General features: G+C 36.7%; 2 protein-coding genes across 2 annotated transcripts in view; one reads left to right on the top strand and one right to left on the bottom strand.

The window, feature by feature from the left end:
- LOC139981105 (uncharacterized) overlaps nt 1-23,772 on the bottom strand; it is a 43,703-nt gene that overhangs the window by 16,042 nt on the left and 3,889 nt on the right. Inside the window, exon 2 of the mRNA XM_071993286.1 lies at nt 6,031-6,080. Within this exon, the coding sequence (XP_071849387.1) occupies nt 6,031-6,080 (50 nt within the window). The remainder of the gene's footprint in view (nt 1-6,030; nt 6,081-23,772) is intronic.
- Nucleotides 155-6,190, top strand: LOC139981104 (uncharacterized). The gene is made up of 2 exons (XM_071993285.1): nt 155-782; nt 2,059-6,190. The coding sequence occupies exons 1-2, from the start codon at nt 354-356 to the stop codon at nt 2,545-2,547; spliced, it is 918 nt and encodes a 305-aa protein (XP_071849386.1). The 5' UTR covers nt 155-353; the 3' UTR covers nt 2,548-6,190.

Here is a 23,772-nt window from a genome sequence, read left to right as displayed (position 1 = left end):
CCATTGACAAACAACGTGTTTTGTTGTTGTTGTTGTTGTTGTTACATAATCTGATTGTTTTATTATTGGAATAAGATAACGGATATCGTTTTATGTACATTATCCTTGTTATATTTACACTGTGTTGGCTTTCACTAGCTTGTGGAAAAGTCAAGTGTGCAGCTTTAACTCGCAATTTTAAGTTAATAATTTATTTGCACTTCTTGAGTTGGCAGCTTTATGTTTCAGTTTCTCTCCGCATTGTCCATCAACACATGATACCTTCTGTTATATCAGTTCACCTATGCATGCTATCTATTCCTAGATTGTTTCGTTAGAGAATTTTCGTTGTCACCTATAACAGCAAATAAACAATGGAATTCAGAATTGCATTAGAAATTTTCCTTATCATATCCTATCTGCTTTACTATGGGAATGCAAACGACGTTTGTATCGGTAATCAAAAGCCTATCGCAAAAAGTGGCATTTGTGGTGAAAATGTAACTCTATCTGGTGAATTCCAACAAAATGGCTGTACTAAAGGTTTATGGGCATTCCGAGGTAACACTGTTATAAATTACTTCACACAAGAGGATTGCCTACATTGTGAAGAGAGTTTTTCTGTCAATGATGTAAAGAACTTGGGGCTGATCACCAATCTACACATCAGGGCGTTGAATGAGAATCATACTGGCCTCTATGACTGCAGCTGTCAGGATCAACGGTTAGTTCAGTCCATTAAATGTTTCAGTGTCTCACTACAAACACTCGACATAAAGTCTGGACAAAATGGCGATGTGACTGTAAGTACAATTTTTTTAAGCACGTCTTTGTTTTAAAAAATACTTGACATGATCACTTATAGTAGAATGTTTTTGTATTCTTGAATGTTACAAGGCGGTGGCGTCAAAAGCAATGAAATCTAGCATCTGGGAGGTTCCTGCCCTGGGTAACAAAAGCAAAGGTATGGTATGCATTTTACTCAAGAGAAATCTACGGTTTTCCCATCTTTAGTGGTCTTCCAACTTCACAGTACAAAAGGATCTTGCACTGAACAATGGGTGGCTACTTTACGTTAAGTTTATTTAAAGGGGACTTGCCTTCTCCTAACATACATATGTGAGTGTTCGTGGCGTAGAATATAACTGCCTTCTAGGCATATTACTATTATTATTATTATTAATAAATAATGAGAACATATTTTTGTTTGATTAGATTAAAATGTGAGCACCAAAAGGGTCTGAAATCAATTGTAAGTTACTTAATTACGTGGGAAAAAACGCATTCTCTTCATGAGTGTAGACCAAAGTCTCTTTGTTTGTTATTTGAAGTTTGTGACGTAACAAGTATAGTCACATCCAAACAGCTTCAAAACGGCTGCTGGATAAAAGTACTCAATGTATATCCAGGATTTAGATTTGTTGAAATGCACCAGTTGGGGAAAATGTATTTGGGTACACCACAATGAAAAGGTAACATGAATATGCTTCTTCAAAAATGACGGAAAACCTGAATTATATGTAACGTCTCAAACCTTAAAAAATTGAGCCGAATACTAATTCTATGGCAATTTATCACTCCACTTCTTATTGATTCAGGTTTTTATCATCCTAATCACATTGATATTTCTGATATATCTCTAAAGCGTACAATCAAAGTTAAGTTCTTAAGTATATAATCATTGTGGAAGTATTTTTTCAACATGTTTTCCACATTAACCCCTTATGATATTTTACTTTGGATCTTGTCACACTATTGTGATGTCCTTATATGTCTCCTAAGTCTAATAAAATGCAGTAAATTATGTTTATTTGTGCGTTCTCGTAAAATGATATAATGCTTGGATTATATGCGTAAGTGTGAAAGGGTTTGCAAATGTAAACTATCATTGTAACATCGTTTGTTGAAAAAACTATGTATCTGTATTTCTGTAATAGTAACCACCCCATAGTCTTACAATAAAGCTGAAGTGATATTCAATTAAATAGGAATATTACAAATTTCGGTCAGCATGTAAAGTTAGAAGTGAGCTTTCCGAATGATACAGCACAGCATGTAATGGTTTTTTTTATATATTAGGATGAATCGTCTGTGGACAGAAATCATCAAAGTACAGGAGATCAAAATGACGATACAATGTCTAACGGTGGATCCGTTGCAGATAATGATTTCAACAAATCCGGATGGGACAGAAAGATAACTCCAAGCGACGGCCCTGTCACAAAAGTCACAACTACAAACGATGGCACTGGTGTCACAAATTTCACCACTTCAAGCGATCGATATACTACTTTCCGAATTCTTGATACCTCCACCGAATATATCTACATTGTCATTCTTGCTAATGTTACAGCCACTCTTATTGTCATAATATTTTGTTTATGCTGTAAAGTTTACCATGAGAAGTGTAGGAATTTTACAGAAAACGTAGATAGACAAAATCCTGTCTATGAGAGATCTATCATTCAAACAAAGAATTCGAAAAAAGAATTCGAACACGATCAAACTTTTTATGATGGAATATATTATTATATTGATAACGACAACAAGTCTACAGAAAAATCTTAGATTTCTAAATTGGCAGTTGGCGTTGTCTTTCATTAAAGGGTAACTCTAGTCCTGATCTGCAGACGTTTAATACGACAAAAAAAGGAAAGTAGTGTTAGTAATGCTTCTATAGCTATTGCGGTTTGCTCCATGTTCATTTTCGAAACATGACAAATGTCTGCAATGTTCCTTTAAGACTAATTTGATGATAATGTCATCTCTTTTTGTGCAGGAATTGATGTTGATGTGTGTAAATTGTTCTAACAATTCTAATAATGCAATAAGACGTGATATTTTAACTCCATTTAAAACAATATAGCATAATTCAAGGACAGTAAATCGCAATAAGTCCTCTTCAAATTTGTTTTGAAATGTAAACATGGTTTCTAAAGGCCATAATCTTTCTATGTTTTTGATATTAAGTTATGTGTTACATTAACAATCTGATATGATGAATTCATGTTCTACGCTAAATCAGTCAGTCAGTCCAAAGTAACCCTTATAGTCGAGATAAACTTACACACCCATCAAACGGAAGAGATTTTTATTATACTGATGTCACGGGAAAGAAATCTTCTGTTCGATGAAAATATAGACTGAAGTAATCACGGTACAGTATAAATTAATGAAACAAAAGTTGAAACCAATTAAAAATTATTAACGAGTATACACTTTTTCAAAATCTGAGAATATTGTTGGGTGCAATACTTCACTTGTAAGTTGAAAATTTCTTTTCTCTATAACCATCGCAATGGAAAGTTTATATGTCAATATAATTACATGCTGTATATACCTTCCTAAATTTTATCATTTGTCATTTATGGTCATATTTTAGTTGTAATAGTCATTGACTTGTTATAAGCAATAGTTCAATCTCAAATATTGTGCATCAAGTTCACTAATACGTTGAATCCAGCGACGTCTCACTTCTGTTGGATCAACCTATTTACACAGAGATAACAGTAACTATACTGTAACTCTTAACGTTTTGTATCACTCACAGTAAAAACTCTATCCTGCTGATAAATCTGTTAAAATCGGTAGCTTGTGCTATGTGGATATGTGTAATCTTAACAAATTATTTAAACTGGATTTGCTGGGATTACACATATCCTCAATTCTTACGGTAATCCTAATAGCACATGGTATCGATTTATCGAACGACCCAGTTTTTACTCTGGTACAAAACGTTAAGATTTACAGTAGTTACTGGACCATCTGTGTGAATCGGGTGGTTGGATAGACACTGGAGCGATTGTGATGACGCCTACGTGCATGAACTTACTGATAAAATAACTCGGCCAGCCGGTGATTCTCTCAGCCAACCCAGCTGTTTTGACACTGGTAAACGACTAGCATACGTCACATTGCTTAATTTTCACCTACTACTACACTGGACTGATACATTGTGTTGGATAGAGTATGCAATTACATGATATGTCTTGCAAAGAGTTACAAGATTACTAAATCAAACTGAAAGGTTTGAATGGTATTGTTGCATGTGCTAATATTTTGTAACTCTCAAGTTACTTTAATATATTTATAACATACTTAAGTCCACATATTAAGAATACCGTAAATACTTTTTTTTACACTGAATACATAGTTGCTGTTTCAGCGTAGCATGTTTTATCACATATATATGTTCACTTAGTGCAGTGTTTAATGAAGTGCTTATATGATCGTAATTTTGTTATATAAAGGCTTATATAAATGTAACCACACCCCAAAAGAAATCGCAGTCAAATTCGTCGTAGCTATTACCTAAAAATTGATAATTATTAGCCATTTCTGTTCATCCGAACGAAGCTTTAAATGTATATAGGTGTCAACTGAGTCAAAAAGTAGATTTTCAATCAGATAAAATGCACAAAAATATGTATATATATGCATATAGACCATAACATTCACTTACATATAAGATGCATTTGTAACAATATCAATATCATACTTAATAACTCTGAAAGAAAATATACATCAGTGTAAAAATCCATATAAATCAATTTGACTTTTCTTCGCAGAATTTACCTACTAAGTTGCTCCTTGTTAATCAATTGTTTACCCAGTTTCCTCCTTTCAATGAATACCACAAACTTCTCTACGACTTGATTTTGCCAAACATAAAATAAATAGGCTAGCTCTTATGCTAATAGATGAAATGTTAGATTTTAAGTTCTTAGATTATAATGTAACTGAACTTGCGTACAGTATTTAAAATCTACTCGTTACGTTGTATTACTTGTTTAAGCGAGTGTGTTTTAGTGAGACACTTTTTGACGATATCACATACAAACGGAATATAGGTACGGTACATCATCCTGTCATTTCCATCACTGAAATTGGTACTCTCCGCACCGTGTTTATATGTTCGTAGAGTTTGTAAGTGCTCCAAATGTTATACTCGACGCTACGTTCGACACCGTGCAACACGACGCTTTTTTTTGGTAATTTCATTTGTATAACAGATTATGTTGTGCTTAATTACCGAATATTGTGTGTACATTTTTTTACCAATCATGTAATTTTATGGAGCTTTTAATAAACGGTACCACTGCATCACTCTACAATCATCTTCATAACGTGTTTTGTTGATACTCTCTTTCGCAAACCCCGGCCTCAAATATTACTCCTTCGAGACAGGAAAGTGTTGTTACAATAACATAAGCTCTATAACAAAATTATCATTCCCATCTGTGGTGTATTAATAAACAAAAGTGCGGTACCTGTGCTGTATTAAATAAAAAAGAGTGTGGAATCTGCGGAGTGTTAATAAACACAAAGTGTGGTATCAGTGGTGTTTTAATTAACACAGAGTGTGGTATCTGTGGTGTATTAATAACACAGAGTGTGGTATCTGCGGAGTGCTAATAATCACAAAGTGTGGTATCCGTAGTGTATTAATAAACACATAGTGTGGGATATGTGATATATTAATAAACACATAATTTGGCATCAGTGGTGTATTAATAAACACATATTGTAGTATCTATTGCGTATTAATAAACACAGATTGTAATATCCCTGTTGCATTAATAAACACAGAGTGTGGTATCTGTAGTGTTTTAGTAAACACAGAGTGTGGTATTTGTGGTGCATTAATAAACATAGCGTGTGGTATCTGTGGTGTATTAAGAAACAAAGAGTGGGGTATCTGTGATGTATTAACCAACACCGAGTGTGGTATCTGTTGTGTATAAATAAACACAGAAAGTGGTAACTGTTGTGTATTAATAAACAAAGAGTGTGATATCTTTGATGTATTAATAAACATAGAATGTGGTATCTGTGGTGAATTAAGAAACGAAGAGTGTGGTATCTGTGGTGTTTCAAGAAACACAGGGTATGGTAAAAAGTAACAATTGCGTGTGGGTCTATTGTATATATGAATTGTTTGGTAAGTAACATTATATAGTGCTTACTACTTCAAGTGCTGATTCAGTATGGCGTTGAAAAAATGGAAAAGATGATTTCTCTTTGTTAATAGCTTAGTCATGTTTACCATACCTTATGTTCGGCGATGAGTCATAGGGTCTGATGACTGCTGCATCTTCAGACTATAAAAACGAAATAAAAGATTAACATAAGCTATAAAAACAAAATCACCACAATGGCTTACATGTCACTCTTCGCGCCATTGTACACGTCGGTCAATTATTCCTCTCATGTTCTTACTAGGACCATGCTCATTTTTTTCCAGCAGCTATTATATTGTAAGTAGTGACCATGGGGCATACTAATGCTATTACTCAAGACATGCTGCATTGGTATCGTTATTCGATTAAGGTGCATATGTTATCAAGAAGAATTGGGTATATCTGACACTTTAAGGTTTCTTAATTGATTGACCCATCGCTCCCATACGGTGGTGAGATATTGTAGTTCCTTTGCCAGTTGCGGCAAACATAGCTATGTCAGTTGCCATATCAACAGTTGCCATGATGATGGTCATTTGCCTTCAGTAGCTACTCTCAGGGGTCACTCATGGTGAGGTGCCCCAGGTGAGGGAGGTCCATGGGACAGGGATGAGCCAAATCGTGTCCGTTTGTGGGATGTGTGGGTGTCCAATTTGGTGTCAAAATCTCATCCTAAACGACTTGGCCGATTTTCTTCAAACTTGGTAGGGAGGTAACCCAGGGTGACACCTTGTGTCTCGCAGATCCGTAACTAAAGGTCAAAGTAAGATTTCAAATGTCAAATTTAGTTAAACTCGATTTGTCGTTGTAACTCCAAGGGGGAACATTGGATTGATATGGGACTAAAATGTGCTATCAAAATGAATGGTTGGCATAGGAACCGAAGTCAAAGGTCACGTGGATAATAGTCAAATGTTGCGAAATTTTGTGTCAAAACTCCTCCTAAACGGCTGTGCCGATTTTCTTTTAACTTCGTGGTAAGGCACCAAGGGAGACCCCTTATGACTCGCAGACTCCCGGAAACAAAGTTAAATTGAGTTACAATCGAATTGCTGAAATAACTCTAACGGGAAACATTGTATTAACATGTAATCTTCACAGGTATCATGGAAATGTTTATGGTACCTTCCTCCGATCGCCAGATTGCGTAACTTATAATAAATTGAAATTTGTTCATTTGAATTGGGTGTTGGTTGGCTCTGAGATATGTAACTCCGTAGATTTCCATCTTGTTTGTTTGATTTTTCTTTGTAAGGCAAAGCTATTTCCGCAAGGCGTTAATGTACTTCAATCATATTTAGTATGATACGGGATATCACCTTTCAGACGGAAATACGGTATTCATTCTAATTTTAAATATGCATACTATGTTCCTTTTCATTGCCTTTAGTTTACAATTCCGTTCTAGGGATAATTTAAGACTCACTGTTACTTACGTCTTAGAACCGCAGTCTACAAATTAAGTTCTTGAACAGGAAGTGAAACAATAAGAGGTAATTTTTCCGTCGTTTTCGCAATTTCCTAACAATTAAAATTAAAGCAGTGTAATTAAGTTCTACACATTTACAATCTGCTTCATTTACTTGGTGAGGATCGTGGACTTAGATTTCCCACATATGTTGACTCGCAATTAATGTCGCAGACAGTATGAAAGTGTTGAAATAATTACCAAGTCTGTAATGATAAATATAAAGAATTTCTCTTCCAATTTATCCTTAACCGCATGACGCAATTAACATTCTTCTGGGTGAATGTCAATGAGCTTCCTGGTGGGCTGTACTTCATGTTTAAATGGCTGTTCCTATTAAACCTCAAGTAATTGGATGCCGTACAGAATTTGTTTCTTCCATTTACTTTGGACGCTCAATATACACATATTATACCGATTTATATATTTTGGTAAAACACAAGCTGTTGGTCATCTTTGAGGGATTCAGATGTGCTCTTGTTTTGCTTTGAGGATATGGACTCACTTAATACAAACTTTTATAGGACCTCCTAGGAAACAACAAGAAAATGGTGTACGGTATTCTTGACATTGCGGGGTTTCGATATTTTCTTCAGGCTTTAGAGGGCGACAATGTAAACACAGTTCAGAGTATAGCAGGCGTTAAAGCGTAAATGGAAATGATTGGAAACTGTTTCGTCTTACGAGGCAGGGTAAAGGGGTCAGCAGTGGTCAACAATAAGCTTTTACGCTTGGCAAGGAGCTGGAAACTTATGGGTGAGTTGCAGTATATATCCGATGGTCAGAGATGATTTGGAAGGGTTTCTGTGTATAAGCCGTATTTAAATGCTTCCTTGTTTGCGACAATATTTCCCCCTCCTTCTTTTAAGTTCGATCTCTATCAGCAAGCCCCGAAAACTAAATACAAATTCCGGCCACCCACCATTCAGTTTTGTTTTCCGGTTCGATTCCACAAACCGTCAGTTTAGAGCTCTTGAATGTCTATCTACCATCGTCCGCTTTCATGGAATACAACGTGTCTTGTAGTGCAATGTAAAATCGGGCTCAATGACTGTCGATTCCTTAACATACGTGTTGCGGTCATAGCCAATCAAGTTCAACTGAGGTTTGCCATATCACTGCCGATTTGTCATCGAAAGAGCGTAGAGAGGCGGTAGAAATAACGATAACAATTTAAGGCGCAATTTAATGGAGAATTAAACTGACTTTTTTCATTAAAACTATACGGCTATACTGCATTCCAAAGAGGTAATTTGCGTTGTGTTACTTTTTACTTACTGACTTTACTTTACTTTGACCATACCATATCATGTAAGCACGTACTTTGGAAAGGTACACTGAATATAAACAAAATATTTTTCCGGTAACAATGTTGGGTTTCCTAATAATCAAAATTGTACAAAATTAGAACGCATTGTTAATACGTTTGTCTCTCATGCATTGTTAATACGTTTGTCTCTCATGGACAAACGACGTGTTTCTTTTTGCAATAATCTGATTGTCTCTGATGTTATATCATTAGATTAAGATAACGGATATCGTTTTATGTACATTATCCTTGCTAATATTTACACTATGTTGGCTTTCACTAGCTTGTGGAGAAGTCAATGTAGTGTGCAGCTTTAACTTGCAATTTTAAGTTAATAATTTATTAGCACTTCTTGAGTTGGCAGCTTTATGTTTCAGTTTCTCTCCGCATTGTCCATCAAGACATGATACATGACATACATGACATTCTGTTATATCAGTTCACCTATGCATGCTATCTATTCCTATATTGTTTCTCTAGATAATTTTCGTTGTCACCTATCACAGCAAATACACAATGGAATTCAGAATTGCATTAGAAATTTTCCTTATCATATCCAATCTGCTTTACTATGGGAATGCAAACGACGTTTGTAACGGTAATCAAAAGCCTATCGCAAAAAGTGGCATTTGTGGCGGAAATATAACTCTATCTTGTGATTTTCAACAAAATAACTGTACTATAGGTTTATGGGCATTCCGAGGTAACGCTGATATAAATTATTTCACACAAGAGGATTGCCTACATTGTGAAGAGAGTTTTTTCTGTCACCGATGTCAAGAACTTGGGGCTGATCACCAATCTACACATCAGTGCGTTGAATGAGAATCATACTGGCCTCTATGATTGCAGCTGTGAGGATCAACGATTAGATCAGTCCATTGAATGTTTCAATGTCACACTACAAACACTCGACATAAAGTCTGGACAAAATGGCGATGTGACTGTAAGTACACAGTTTTTAAGCACGTCTTTGTTTAAAAAATACTACTTGACATGATCACTTGTAGTAGAATTTTTTTGTATTCTTGAATGTTCAAGGCGGGGGCGTCAAAAGCAATGAAATCTAGCATCTGGGAGGTTCCTGCCCTGGGTAGCAAAGGTATGGTTTGCATATTACACAGGAGAAATTTACGGTTTTCCCATCTTAAGTGGTCTTCACACTTGTTAACACAGTATAGAAGGATTTTGCACTGAACAATGGGTAGCTACTTTACGTTAAGTTTATTTAAAGAGGACTTGCCTTCTCCTAACATGCATATGTGAGTGTTAGTGGCGTAGAATATAACTGCCTTCTAGGCCTGTTACTATTATTATAGTATCTGGATTTGGATCTTGACACACTATTATGATTTCCTAATATGTCTCATACGTTTATTAGAATGCAGTAAATAGTGCCTATTAGTGCGTTCTCGTAAAATGATATAAAGCTTGGATTATATGCGTAGGCGTGAAAGAGTTGCAAATGAAAACTATCATTGTAATATTATTTTGTTGATAAAACAATGTAACTGCATATCTGTAATAGTAACCACACCATAGTCTTAGAATAAAGCTGAAGTGATATTTAATTAAATAGGAATATTAAAAATTTCGGTCAGCATGTAAAGTTAGAAGTGAGCTTTTCGAATGATACAGCACAGCATGGAATGTTTTGTTCTTATATTAGGATGAATCTTCTTTGGACGCAAATAATCAAGTAAAGGAGATCCAGATGACAATACAATATATGGTGGATCCGACGTAGATAAAACTTTCAACAATGCCGGACCGGAAAGAAAGATAACTATTCCAAGCGACGGTCCTATCACAAAAGTCACAACTACAATCGATGGCACTGCTGTCACAAAATTCACCACTTCAAGCGATCCATATACCACAGTCCGAAGTCTTGCTATTTCCACTGAATATGTCTACATTGTCATTCTCGCTACTGTGGCAGTCACTTTTATTTTTATTATAGTTTGTTTATCCTGTAAAATTTACCAAAAGAAGAGTAAGAATTTTACAGAAGACGTAGATTGGCAAAATCCTGTCCATGAGAGATCTATCATTCAAACAAAGAGTTCGAAAAAAGAATTCGAACACGATCAAACTTTCTATGATGGAATATATTATTATATTGATAACGAAAACAAGTCTACGGAAAAATCTTAGATTTGTTAATGGGCAATTGGCGTTGCCTTCCATTAAAGAGGTACTCTAGTCCTGATCTGCAGACGTTTTATACGACAAAGAACAGAAAGTAGTTTAGTACTGTTTCTATAGCTATTGCGGTTTGCTGCATGTTCATTTTCGAAACATGACAAATGTCTGCAATGTTCCTTTAAGACTAATTTGATCATTATTTCATCTCTTTTTGTGCAGGCCTAAATGTTGATGTGTGTAAATTGTTCTCACAATTCTAATCATGCAATAAGACGTGTAATTTAACTCCATTTAAAACAATATAGCACCATTCAAGGACAATAAGTCGCAATAAGTCCTCTTCAAATTTGTTTTGCAATGTAAACAGGTTTTCAAAAGGCCATATTCTTTCTATGTCTTTGCTATTAAGTTATGTGTTACATTTACAATTTGATATGATGATCTCATGTTCTACGCTAAAACATTCAGTCAGTTAAAGCGATAAGTCTTCTGATATCTAAAGGGACGTATTCTTCAGATGACATTTTCTGTCCAAGGTAACCCTTATAGTCAAGATAAACTTACACACCCATCAAACGGCAGTGACTATATTATAGTGATGTGATGGGAAAGAAATATACTGTTCGACAAAATATAGACTGAAGTAATCACCGTACAGTATCCATTCATGGAACAAAAAGTGGGGACCAATTAGCAATTATTAACGTGTATACAATATTTTCAAATATGAGAATGTTGTGAGGTAAGAATACATAACTTGTAAGCTAAATATTTTTTTTTTCCAACTAAGGCAATGGGAAGCTAATATGTCGATATTGGTACAATATAATTTATGGTCATATTTTTAGTTGTAATAGTTGTTTACTTGTAATAAGCAATAGTTCAATTTCAATTATTGTGCATCAAGTTCACTAATGCGTTGAATCCAGCGACGTCTCGCTTATGTTGGATCAACTTTTCACACAAGGATAACATTAATTATTGTTACTCTTAACGTTTTGTACCACAGTAAAAACTGGATCTTGCTGATAAATCTGTTAAATCAGTAGCAAGGGCTATGAGGATATGTGTAATTCTTACAAATTCATTAAGCTGGATTTGTTTGGATTACACATAGACTCAGTTCTTACTACATGCAATCCTAATAGCACATGCTATCGATTTATGGAACGACCCAGTTTTTGTGTTTTACTGTTACAAAATCTTAAGATTTACAGTCGGTATTGTGCTTTATGTGTGTTTCGGATGGTTGGGGAGATACTGGAGTGATTGTGATGACGCCTACATACATGACTTCCTAATAAAACTAACCCGACCAACCGGTGATTTTTCCAGCCAAACCAACTGTTTTGACACGAGTAAACCCATAGTATTGTCGATTTGCATCATATTCACCCATAACAACGTTCGACTGATACATTGTGTAGGATGGAGTATAAAAATGCATGGCATGTTTTGCATAGACTTACAAGATAACTCAGCAAAACTGAAAGGTACTGTTTCATATGGTAATATTTTGTAACTTTCAAGTTACTGTCTATATGTATAACATTCATTTCTATCCACATCTGAAGTATACCTTAAATATTTTTAATTTACACTTAATACTTAGTTGCTGTTTCATCGTAGCACATTTAACGAAATATGAATGTACACTGAGGTTAGTGTTTAATGTCGTGCATATTATGAGCATTTCGTTAGGCTTATAGAAATATGATTACTTTCTAATATAAATCGAAGACATATTCGTCATAGCGCTTACCTACAAAATGTACGCATATTAGCCTTTTCTGTACACGAGTAACCTATATTGACATGTATATTAGTATATATTGTAAAAAACTCCCATACAGACCGGAACATATACTTACATAATAGGTGCATTTTTAATAATTACAATTTAATTATAAGTGACGTTAAATAAACATCACTTTAAACAATACTAATACATCCGGTTGACGTGTGGTCGTATAATTAGCCTATGCAGTGGCTAAATGCTAATCAATTGCTTATCCAGTTTCTTCCTTTAACGGAATACCAAAGACCACTCCACTAGCCTAATAGAGTTTGAAAAATAAGAAAGAAATATGCTTAACCTTGCTCTTTTGCGGAGCAGATGAAATGTTAGACTTTGGGATTTTAATGTAACTGAACTTATTATATATGGAAAATATATTCGTTACGTTATATGCTACTTGTATGATGACGTGTATGATGACGTGTATGATGACGAAATATTTATTTAGAGATTTTTCTAAATAAAGATTTTCACTGAGCCACTTTAATATCATATAGAGTTTCGTATTTTTGTCGAGACACTCCTTCGCCAACCCAGCCCTAAATACTGCCCTACCTGAGAGCTAAGTGTTGTTATAATAACAAAAACTCTATACATAATGTTGTTCCATTTAGAAACCGTTGCTGTAAACGCTCATCTTTCATCTGCTTGAAGTTTATTACGTATACAAGTTCATACTAAAATAAATCTTGATCTCACTGCCTTTTTATATGCATTATCTACATCAATGATGACACAATATTGCTATTACAGATATCTATAGTGTAACTAGTAAAATCGAATAAAATCATCTTTCATCTGCTTGAAGTTTATTACGTATACAAGTTCATACTAAAATAAGTCTTGATCTCACTGCCTTTTTATATGAAAGCATTCTCTACATCAATGATGGCACAATATTGCTATTAACAGATATCTATATTGTAACTAGTAAAATCGAATAAAATCATCTTTCATCTGCTTGAAGTTTATTACGTATACAAGTTCATACTAAAATAAGTCTTGATCTCACTGCCTTTTTATATGCATTCTCCACATCCCTGATGGCACAATATTGCTATTAACAGATATATATTATAACTAGTAAAATCGAATAAAATCATCTTTCATCTGCTTGAAGTTTATTACGTATACAAGTTCATACTAAAATAAGTCTTGATCTCACTGCCTTTTTATATGAAAGCATTCTCCACATCCCTGATGGCACAATATTGCTAGTAACAGATATCTATTATAACTAGTAAAATCGATAATGAAGGGATTAGTTGATTTCCAATGATTAGTGAATAATATATGTCTATTATATCTCATTTGATAGCATGGTTAAACAGAATCTTTCAATACGGTACAGATTAAGGGAATGGAGATATTTCTCCATACGCAACGGCTTGTAAGACAGTTTTCCCCACTTAAGTAAAACATCTCTTTGCAATTCTGGCCGGATCTCAGACTTCTGGACACCATGGAAATACGACAACCGATAATTATTAAGTACTAAAGAAGTAACTCGATTCGGGATTTGCACTGTCTGAACCGAGTTTTTAACATGTCTATAGAAACACTTCTTCAGGTTAAAATCGAATTTAATTTGACGTTCGTCTCCAATCCGCAAATTGAAATCCTTTTAATTTACACCACCTCAGAATAAAGCAATGGTAATATTTAGCATTTTTCTTAGATTTTGAGTTTCGTGAGTCAGCCAACACGCCAAACGACCATATTGAAATATATCAGCAAAACTTTAAGTGTTGAAAGGACTCGATTTTTGCCACCGTTAGCTGGCTGTACAAGCACATTGGAATGTCTTCACGAACAGCAAACATACGTGTTTACGCCATGCACTCGACAATGTGTGGTCATTCCTTAACTCACACCTATAGCAAGCACTGGATAGTAAGCTACTTCAATATAGCGTTGATATCCCACACCTTGATATATGTTTATGTCGTATACGCCTATAGCCATACATATTGTAACGTAAACCCACCTGGGTGCGGGATATGCTTGGAAGTTGGAGACGTTCGGAAGACTGGAGACCTCAAGAATAGAAGTAAGTTTGAGACAGAAAAGTATGCAGTTGCAGTTTACTAATATATATATTTACATTCTACTTCACTGTAGCATATTAAATGCTCTGTACAAAATATATACAATAGGCATTCACAAGTAGTAGGCTCAGATTCTCAGTTCAGAATGGTAAACTGGGATTAAAAGTACCAGTCCTTATCTGCAACTCTGGAGGTCGCGCAAGCCTCTTGTGCCAGCTGTGCTCTCCACATATGCTAGCTGCACTATTTGAAATATTTTTGCATTTGTGAGATATTCTATCTCACATATGTTAGCATATAAGTTAGCATGTTAGCTGTAGTATTGTAATATGGAATAGACAAGTTCGTGTGACCACAAACCAATACCCTTAAAACCTAACAGATCACATATATACAAAACAATTACTGACTGAACATGTCCATATACACTAACACTAAAGCAGGATAGCAAACAAAGAAAAATGAAGCAATAACATTCATTGAGCAAATATTCCCATTATTACAATATATATATATATATATATCGTGTGCCGCATATGCGTGCCAAAATCGTCAAAAAAGGCAGTGGACTGCAGTTTTACAGGAAATTCTTAGGAAGCGATAGTAGAAGCAATTAAATTGGAATCTAATTACTTTACTGGTTTCGTATGCTCAGCAGCTGTATTGTTATTTTACTGGAACCTGGATATAAATAGATTAGGCCCAAAGACCGGCTACGGCTTTCTTTTCGGATGCATTATGACTAGAGCCTAATGAAAACAATTATCACCACCTCATTTGACTTAAAACTGTATTTTTAACGATATATCCACATGCCCGAATAACATGGGATGTCAGTAATGATGTCCTGGACTGATCACAGGCACTGGCGGATCCAGGACCTTTGTTTGGGAGGGGCCAAAGTGGCATTAGAGTGATATGGGGGAGGGTCTAAGGGGAGGGGTGCCCCCCTCCCCTTTGGAAAATTTTCTATTGCTGAATGCCCTCAGATGCAATTTGGTGCGACAAAAGTGTACAATGGTGATGTTAATTTACTTCTAAAAAAATGTTTCCCAGGTGTAATTTTCTAAAATATTTATAAAACAAAGTTGGGATCATCTTTCTCAAGAAATTTTATTTCTCATAGGTTATAGATTTCTTACAACCAGCCTGTAACTGCAAAATGGTGTTAAACTGTAAATCCTCATGCTCATACATTTACATAGCTCCCAACTCTTGAGAAGGCAAATGCTGGTCCATGCCACGAATCGCCGTCCTGGGGGAGGGGTATAAGGGGAGGGGGTGTCCCCCTGCCCTTTTGAATTTTTTTGGAATCCTGGTGATGCCTACATGTAAAATGGTGGCACTTAGAAAGGCTTTTGTCACCCAAACTTTTCTGAGAAATATGCATTATTTTGTGTGTAACATCAATAAATTGAATAGTAGGTGATAATTCATTCTTTCCCGTGGAATGAAAATGTTCGCTGCTCGCCCCAATGAAAAAGAAATGATGGGTTTCTTATGACAGATTCTACTTTCCTAAGATTATTCTGACTCGCGCGACCAAACCAGACTAAAATGTTTAAAGTTAAAATACTTTCAATGATAGCACGATAAAAAATAATTAAAATATTCTGACTGACACCATACGATTTTAGATACGATTTTATGTATGTATGTATGTATATATATATATATATATATATATATATATATATATATATATTTATACTACCGGGCCTCAGATCTTACTTACTTACTTACGTCACCAAGAAATGGTCAAAGTTTTAAAGTACGTTTTGGAAAAGAAAATACATAAAACTGTTCATTTCCTATTCGTTTTCTATGAGAGATACGTAATACGTTTTTGATACCAACGAAGCTCTCCTTGCTCGAAGAACAGTTGATCGTCGATGAGACTATCATACTAGTGACAACAGTAATTAGTGTACAAAACCTAGCCTATGGTCACATATAATAATATACTTGGTATCACAGACCCTCGACCATCTTCACCTTTGTTCATCTTCACAATCTCTCTCTAACTACGCCTAATAGCGTAACTTTATTAGAAGTACGTCTCTGGCTAGGCTGAGGGAAATCATACTAAGATCTAGGCTGCTAGTATAGTAGTTGGCCTACTGACTGTTAGCTCAAGTTCCAACTGACGTTCGATGAAGCAACTCAAAGGAACACCGACTTACCATCTTTATTATATATTCAAGTCAGCAATAATCTCACTTCCAAAGTTTTACGATATGAAAATTGTTGTCGGTTGATAGAACCTAACGTAAAGGAAGAATTGAGTCGAGAAGATTACAAACCGGTATCACTACTAGTACAGCATACTACTACTATCTAACAGGATTAGTGTATGTAGTATATGTACCTTACCAATGCATTACCACTATCAGTAGCGAATACTCGACCATAAAAACTACCATGGAGCTACATAACTAAAGCTGGCCTTGATTATTTTGACGACGCGACCACGAATGTGGGAGAAACCCACAAGGGTTTATGGATTACAACTGCACGTCGGATGGCTTCCAGTTCAACGTTTAAACTCAAACTTGGAACTTAAACTAAACCTTGAGTAGTATGCATCGCTGTTTATTGTTGCATATGCATTGCAAACTCACATCTAGGCATGGTATCAATCTAATAATGAAAATGTGTTTTTTCTCAAAGGTGCTTACAAAATGTTACCATTTTTACGCCGTTTTACGTTAGTTTTAACAACTATCACAATTAAATCATTACCTCTTTTTTCCCCGTATCGGTACGCAAGGAATCACTTTAATCTAGCATTGTCTATATATTTGCTCGGAATTTCGACCAAATTTTTAAAGTTGTTCCTTACGAAGTCACTAATCAAGGGCGTAGGAACCGGGGGCTGGGGGCGCCAGCCCCCCCCCCCCCTCCAGTGAAAAAAAGGGGGCGGAAGTATCATTCCACCCCCGCTTCGCAAGTCAGAAAACCCCTTTCTCATTTCCAAATGCGAAAAAAATCTCAAATTGCATTTTTAAGGCCAGGTGAAAATGCAAAATTATTTACAAAATAGAGTGGGTGTTGAAGTGTGCTATATTGCACCAAATTGCATCTGAGGCCACCTGGAAATGCAAAAAAAATCTAAAGGGGATGGGGCACCCCCTCGCCTTAGACCCCTCCCCCAGGCCGGCCACCAGTCTTCACCCCCCCCCTCTCTCAAAAGTACCTTCCTACGCCACTGTCACTTATACACCATCGTACCATATTGTTGTTACTTTACATCAGTTTACTCGACTTACAACTCACGATTAAAACAAACAACACTCCTTCGGGATAGCATAGGTTTACATTATCATGGAAAATAAAATGGGGAAACGTTTTCAGGAGAATGGGACTGATAACGTTTCAAAGTTCCATGTAATCGTATTTCGTATAAAGCTGAACTTAGATATGGTTGTACAGAGACGTTTTCAGACTTACTTTACTGAATAATCAAATCATGAAATATGGAATTACTGTGATTTGTGGGTATGGACAGGTTCTATGAACTTAGGAATTGGGTATGCCACATACTTTTGTGGAGGAAGTAAATTGAGGATATGTTTTGTTTTGGGTTGCAATTAGCTACTTGCAAACACATACCATTGTGAGTAAATTGAGCAAGTAATCATATAAAATGACATCTAGGACCTTTAATCGATACATTTTCAGGTAACTTTAGGATTTAAGGAACTTCCGTTTACGATCATCATAGCTGTAGTTCTATATATTAATTTCAGCCATGATAATTATTTTTCATTGGACGTTACTGATTATTAATTTGTTAGCAGTGTATTCCTAGCCAAGTCTTATGTCACCATATTTGCTTCCTTTGGGTCGACAATTCCTTTCCTCGTTTGAGCATGGAGCTATAAACATATCTATTTATAGCTCCATGGTTTGAGGGAATTAGCATTTTAAGAGGTTTAAATGCATTGGAGACTCACCCCAAACCGCGTGTCGCCTCCTAAAAAAAGTTAACTTTCCGTTGCCTGCAAGTGAAGTTTTTCTTTGTTGCTACACAATTATGCAGACAGTAATGAAATGTGATACCTTGTTATCTTTAGCTGGACCTGAGATGTCCATCGCTGTTTGTGTACACTGTGATGTGGGTGTTAACCGCAGCCTGTATGCATTGACTGTACACTAATGCCTAATTACGAACAGTAGCAAGCTGTGTGTAATTTCGATGGAAGCATGCAGTAATGAGTTCACTCGGTTGAGAAATAGAAAGTCAGGATAGGTACGGTAGAGATCCTCTGACGTTTAATTGCAAAACCTTTGTCGTAGATCAGATGGTAGAGGCGCGTGTCCATGCAGGCAGGACATTTTTGCAGTAACTTTTGTACTTTTGTAATTAAATTGTACAAATCGACGACAGAAGAAGACAATAGCGTTTGCTGAAACAGCTTCGGAGAGCACAAGTAATGTAAGTTCAATACGTACATTTGGTTATGCTATGAACATTCTGACTTTCGGTTAGGCTGAATTACCCTTCTCCAAGAATATTTTGGTTAGGCCTACTGTATATTTTTGTTTTAAAATATATATAAAAAAACAAAAAACACATATTGAGGTTTATTGAAGCAGTTACATAGCTAGTGAATTTGCTTTCTTCCGTAGCCATTGTTATCTCAACTACATATACAATCAAAGATTCAGTAACTAATAACCACGAAATATAGCAGAAAATAGAATATTAATAAGTGTTACAACAAATGTCAAATTCAATAGGAGCCTCGAAAAGTTGATTATGACCGGGTAGTAGGCCTAGTACTACTGTTTGCTTTGTCATTTCTTTACATGTCGAGACTGTATACAGTGTAGGTTCTGTAAGTGGGCCAAGGTTGTAAATAGCACCGGCACTTTTAGCGCTAAACTAGTGGAACCAGGGAACAATTATCCTGAGGAGCAATTCCCTGATGGAACACACAATCCAAAACAATCATTTTAAAGTCATCATTTTTGAAGAAATTAATTATTTAAGTTTAGTAAAAGTTGCGTGACCATATAATCTAGAATTCAAGTTTGTCGCCAGCTACAATATTGATCCAATTAGACCTCTATGGCACCAATGATTTTGGAAATTTTCAGCAAAAATGAAGGAAACAAATGCATACTTTGACAAAGTAGAGCACATACTTTGTGGCTACATAAAGAAGGGTATCATCTTCTGTCAAAAGACATGACAGTATTACTCTGCAGTGGCGGATCCAGGATTTCGCCGAAGGGGGGGGCCCAGATGGGAAATGCCTAATCGTCGTCCTGGGGGAGGGGTCTAAGGGGAGTGAATGCCCCCCTCCCCTTTGGAAAATTTCACAAAATATGGAGGTCCTCGGTGCAATCTGGTGCTACTTTTCGTGAAAGTTTGGAGTAAAATTTATTTCCAATAAATCATGTAATCATGGTTTGCCGGGCATATATTTGCAATTTCGAGCAATGAGCTTGGGATTTACGTCTTTGGGGAATAGGTGGTGATGCAAACTACTTTTTACCAGGCTACTCCAGGCCATTTCATCTTGGATGCCCTCTTCCAGATGGAGACTATTGATGCAGTCAGAGTGCCCCTCTCACCTTCACTTTATCAGAATGATGGTGTACTCTTTTTGCAAATTTATTTTACAAAAACTTACACGCACAGTGGCGTAGCTAGGATTTTTTGAGTGGGGGGGGGGCATGGGGGGCTGTTCTTGCTTGTGGGGGCCGGAGGTTACTATCTAAGCGGAGCGCCACCTTGGTTGGCGCGGAGCGTACAGAGAAAATTTGAGATTTCAGCACCCCCCAGATCGCAGGAGATGGCACCTGTGAGGCAAAATAGCAACCAAAAGATGTGCAACTTTGGTGACAGAAATGCAAAAAAGTTTTTCTCTTTCATGCTGACTGGCCTTGCCAACTCAGCCAGACTTTTAACTTGAGGGAAGTTGGCATCATTTGTCGTTTCAAGCTGTCAAGGCCTTTCTCCCAATTCAAACCCCTGTGGGCTACCGGTAGATTTGCAGGATATGCCCACATGTGGACTTAAATAGCATTAGAGGAAGGGGATGGAAGACTAACACGCATCGATGTTTCGGTAATGGTCCACATTGGTGGCTCGGTGCTAATTAGGCCATTTATTGGGTTTCTTGAGGCAGCTGTCATCAGAATCTGGCTTTTTGTGCCAATCGATGACCGATAACATGTATTGGTATGTAAATTTCTTCTTCATATATCTAGCAACACTCTAAAAACAAATGAGTGGATTTCATTCAATTGGAGTGATCACTCGGCGCACTTCAAATTAAGAGTGAAATTTAACTCTATTGGAGTTAACCCTCACTCCTAATATGAGTGAATATAGCTCTATTAGGAGGTAAGATTTACTCCAATGGAGTGGAAATTCACTCTTATATCGGAATGTGCTCAGTGATTACTCCCATGGAGTGAAATTCACCATGTTTTTATCAGTACAATACAGTGCATATCATCATAGACGTACGTACGTACTACGTACGTTCGTATATCAGACGCACTCGATACCCACGATACGATACGGTCCTGGAGAAACTATTTCCACTCATCATTTTTTAAGGCGATACAGTAGTGAGTATTGAACAGGCACAGCCGCATGTTTGCAGGAATTTCAGAATTCCCAATATTTTATATTTCTACCAGTAGTGAAAATCATATTTCGACAGTTTCATGGGCATACAAAAGTTGTTTTGTGGAATATTCAATGACAATTCAGGGGCGGATGCAGGGATTTGTGACAGGGGGGGGGGTCTGACTGGTCCAGCCACGCCTGAACGTAAGACTATCTAAGCGGAGCGCCATCATCGGTTGGCGCGGAGCGTACAAGGAAATTTTTGGCTTTACAAACCTCCCAGATGGCCGGAAACGGCACTTCCCGAGTATTCTAAGCAGCATGTACCTAGCCTGAAAATATGGATCTCATGTCTGCAATTTCTCAATTGATGAGAAAAAACAATCTATGAAATATGGTATTACATATCAGATGAGCTGAGATGATACAAAAATCATAATGCCTTCCCCTCCCGTTCCGTCACCACTGTTTGATGCAGGGCCGGATCCAGGATTCTGGAAGGGTGAGGGGTTTGCTCATGAAAAATTTGTTAGCGCATCCTAGCAGCCTACCGCTCTGTAACCTCACCGCCCAAAAAAAATCGAACACCACCTCAATTTTTAAACTTTTCGGTCTGAAAATTGAGATTGTTAGGCATTTTTAGCACCTGTAGCACGCGTGCACAGTATAGTTCATTTGACGGAAAAGACACACCTGGATGACTTGTGAGGATAACCGCTTTTCTGACGTCCTACATGTTTAAAATTGGCGATTAATTTAATTTTTTTTTCCTCTCTTTTTTTCCCTCTTTTTTTTGGGCCAAGAGCAGGGGGGTCCGGTTCGATATCGCGCAGCACAACAAGGTTCGTGGTATATGGTCGCAATCGTCGCATCGACCATTGCCATGCCATGCTGTGTGACCATTCTCATGATTACTACAGATATTTATTTTTCTTATTCTGCCAGATGCAGACGAGATAATTGTGTAACTCTATTTCCCAAATTATTGAACAAAATATATAAGTGAATCGCACTTATTTTTACTTTTTTACAACATTTTTTTCACCCATTCCCAGTGGGGGGCCAGCCTATTTCATGGGGGCCTCGGCCCCCCAGGCCCCCCGTAGCTACGCCACTGATCATGCATGGGGCCCTTTCCCTCGAACGCGGTAAAAAATCAGAATTTTCAAAAAGGGGGGGCCCGGGCCCCCCGGCCCCCCCCCCTGGATCCGCCCCTGCTCTGCAAAGCTGCATTGTTCCCAGCATCAATACTTCATTACAGCACTGCATGAAACCAATTTAGTTAATTTTATAGGAAAAATGCAAAATGGATTAAAACTGCCGGGAACGCAGGAAACATAACAACCCTAACAGTTATTTGAGATAGTATGTGATGTTCTAGTAGTGAATATTTCAACATAGTTTTTCTTTTTGTAGCAATTCTCTCACTGTAACTGTCATCTCACCTAGACTTACAGGTGACCAAACTTCCGTTTTAACCACCCTGTTATGACAAGTTCTCTGTTACAGACTTGCAATCACTGTACAATTGTGTAGTTAACCATTATATGTTCGCATTAGCCAAAACTGCATGCTTGTGTTCATTTCACACTCCCACCCCTCCCTTTCCTATAGTGAATGTGGGATTTCAGCAGTGGGGAGAGCTCACTGGTGGTTTCTTGAATGACATGGTTGTACGGTCTAAGTGATATCCAGATTGAGTGATATTACCCTGAATAAGTGTTTTCTTCTGAAGTTCCCGACTGTTGAGGTGGGGGTCCAAGGCCCCCTTCCACCCAACACCCCAACCCATTTGTATATTTTTTTAGCATATCGGTGGGTACCTGTAGGTAACAAATTACATTTTGACTATAACTAGGAGTGCAGTAATCCTTCCTCAATTATCACTTTAAATTTACATTAAAAATGTCTTAGTCCATGCTGCAGGCTTTGTTTGAGGCAGTTACTAAAAATAATCATTGTATTGCACTTTCTTAGACGTAAATCAGCATTTACCCCACTATTTTACCCCCCCCCCCCATGCTCTCACATTCTATAGGTGAACATTTCAGGTTCATTGTCACCAGTTCTATGGCAAAATTGTCAATTCTCCAAAGTTACATTATTTCTCAATTGTGGTTTTAGTTCATGTTTCATGGTAGGAAACATTTTCATTTGCAATTTTTTTTTCTGAATATAGATGTCTGAAACACTGGTCTAAAAATAGCTCAGAAAAGAATGCTGCCTCATTAAAGAATATAAATTGTATGTGTGTGTGAATGTACTGTTTGTATATGTAATATGTATGTATACATACCACATGCATGCATGCTTTGCAAACAAGAAGAAACCAAGGAGTGATTAAATACTTCATATCTTATAAAGTAGCCAACTGCAACTTCTATGCTTTATTGGAATGTCATTCATGCATCCGACAAATCTTTACTCTTTTTCTTCAGGCATTCTTAAGTTGAAAAGGGAAAGCTCCGCACTT

Source organism: Apostichopus japonicus, chromosome 15 (genome assembly GCF_037975245.1).
Source record: "Apostichopus japonicus isolate 1M-3 chromosome 15, ASM3797524v1, whole genome shotgun sequence".
NCBI lineage: Eukaryota > Metazoa > Echinodermata > Holothuroidea > Aspidochirotida > Stichopodidae > Apostichopus > Apostichopus japonicus.
This window is presented reverse-complemented; position numbering and strand designations above follow the sequence as displayed.

What these genes read in the sequence shown, in the direction of transcription:
- LOC139981104 (XM_071993285.1), top strand. Translation starts at nt 354, where the DNA reads ATGGAATTCAGAATTGCATTAGAAATTTTCCTTATCATATCCTATCTG. An exon ending in GACAAAATGGCGATGTGACT is followed by an intron (nt 783 to 2,058) that starts GTAAGTACAATT and finishes TTTATATATTAG; the next exon opens with GATGAATCGTCTGTGGACAG.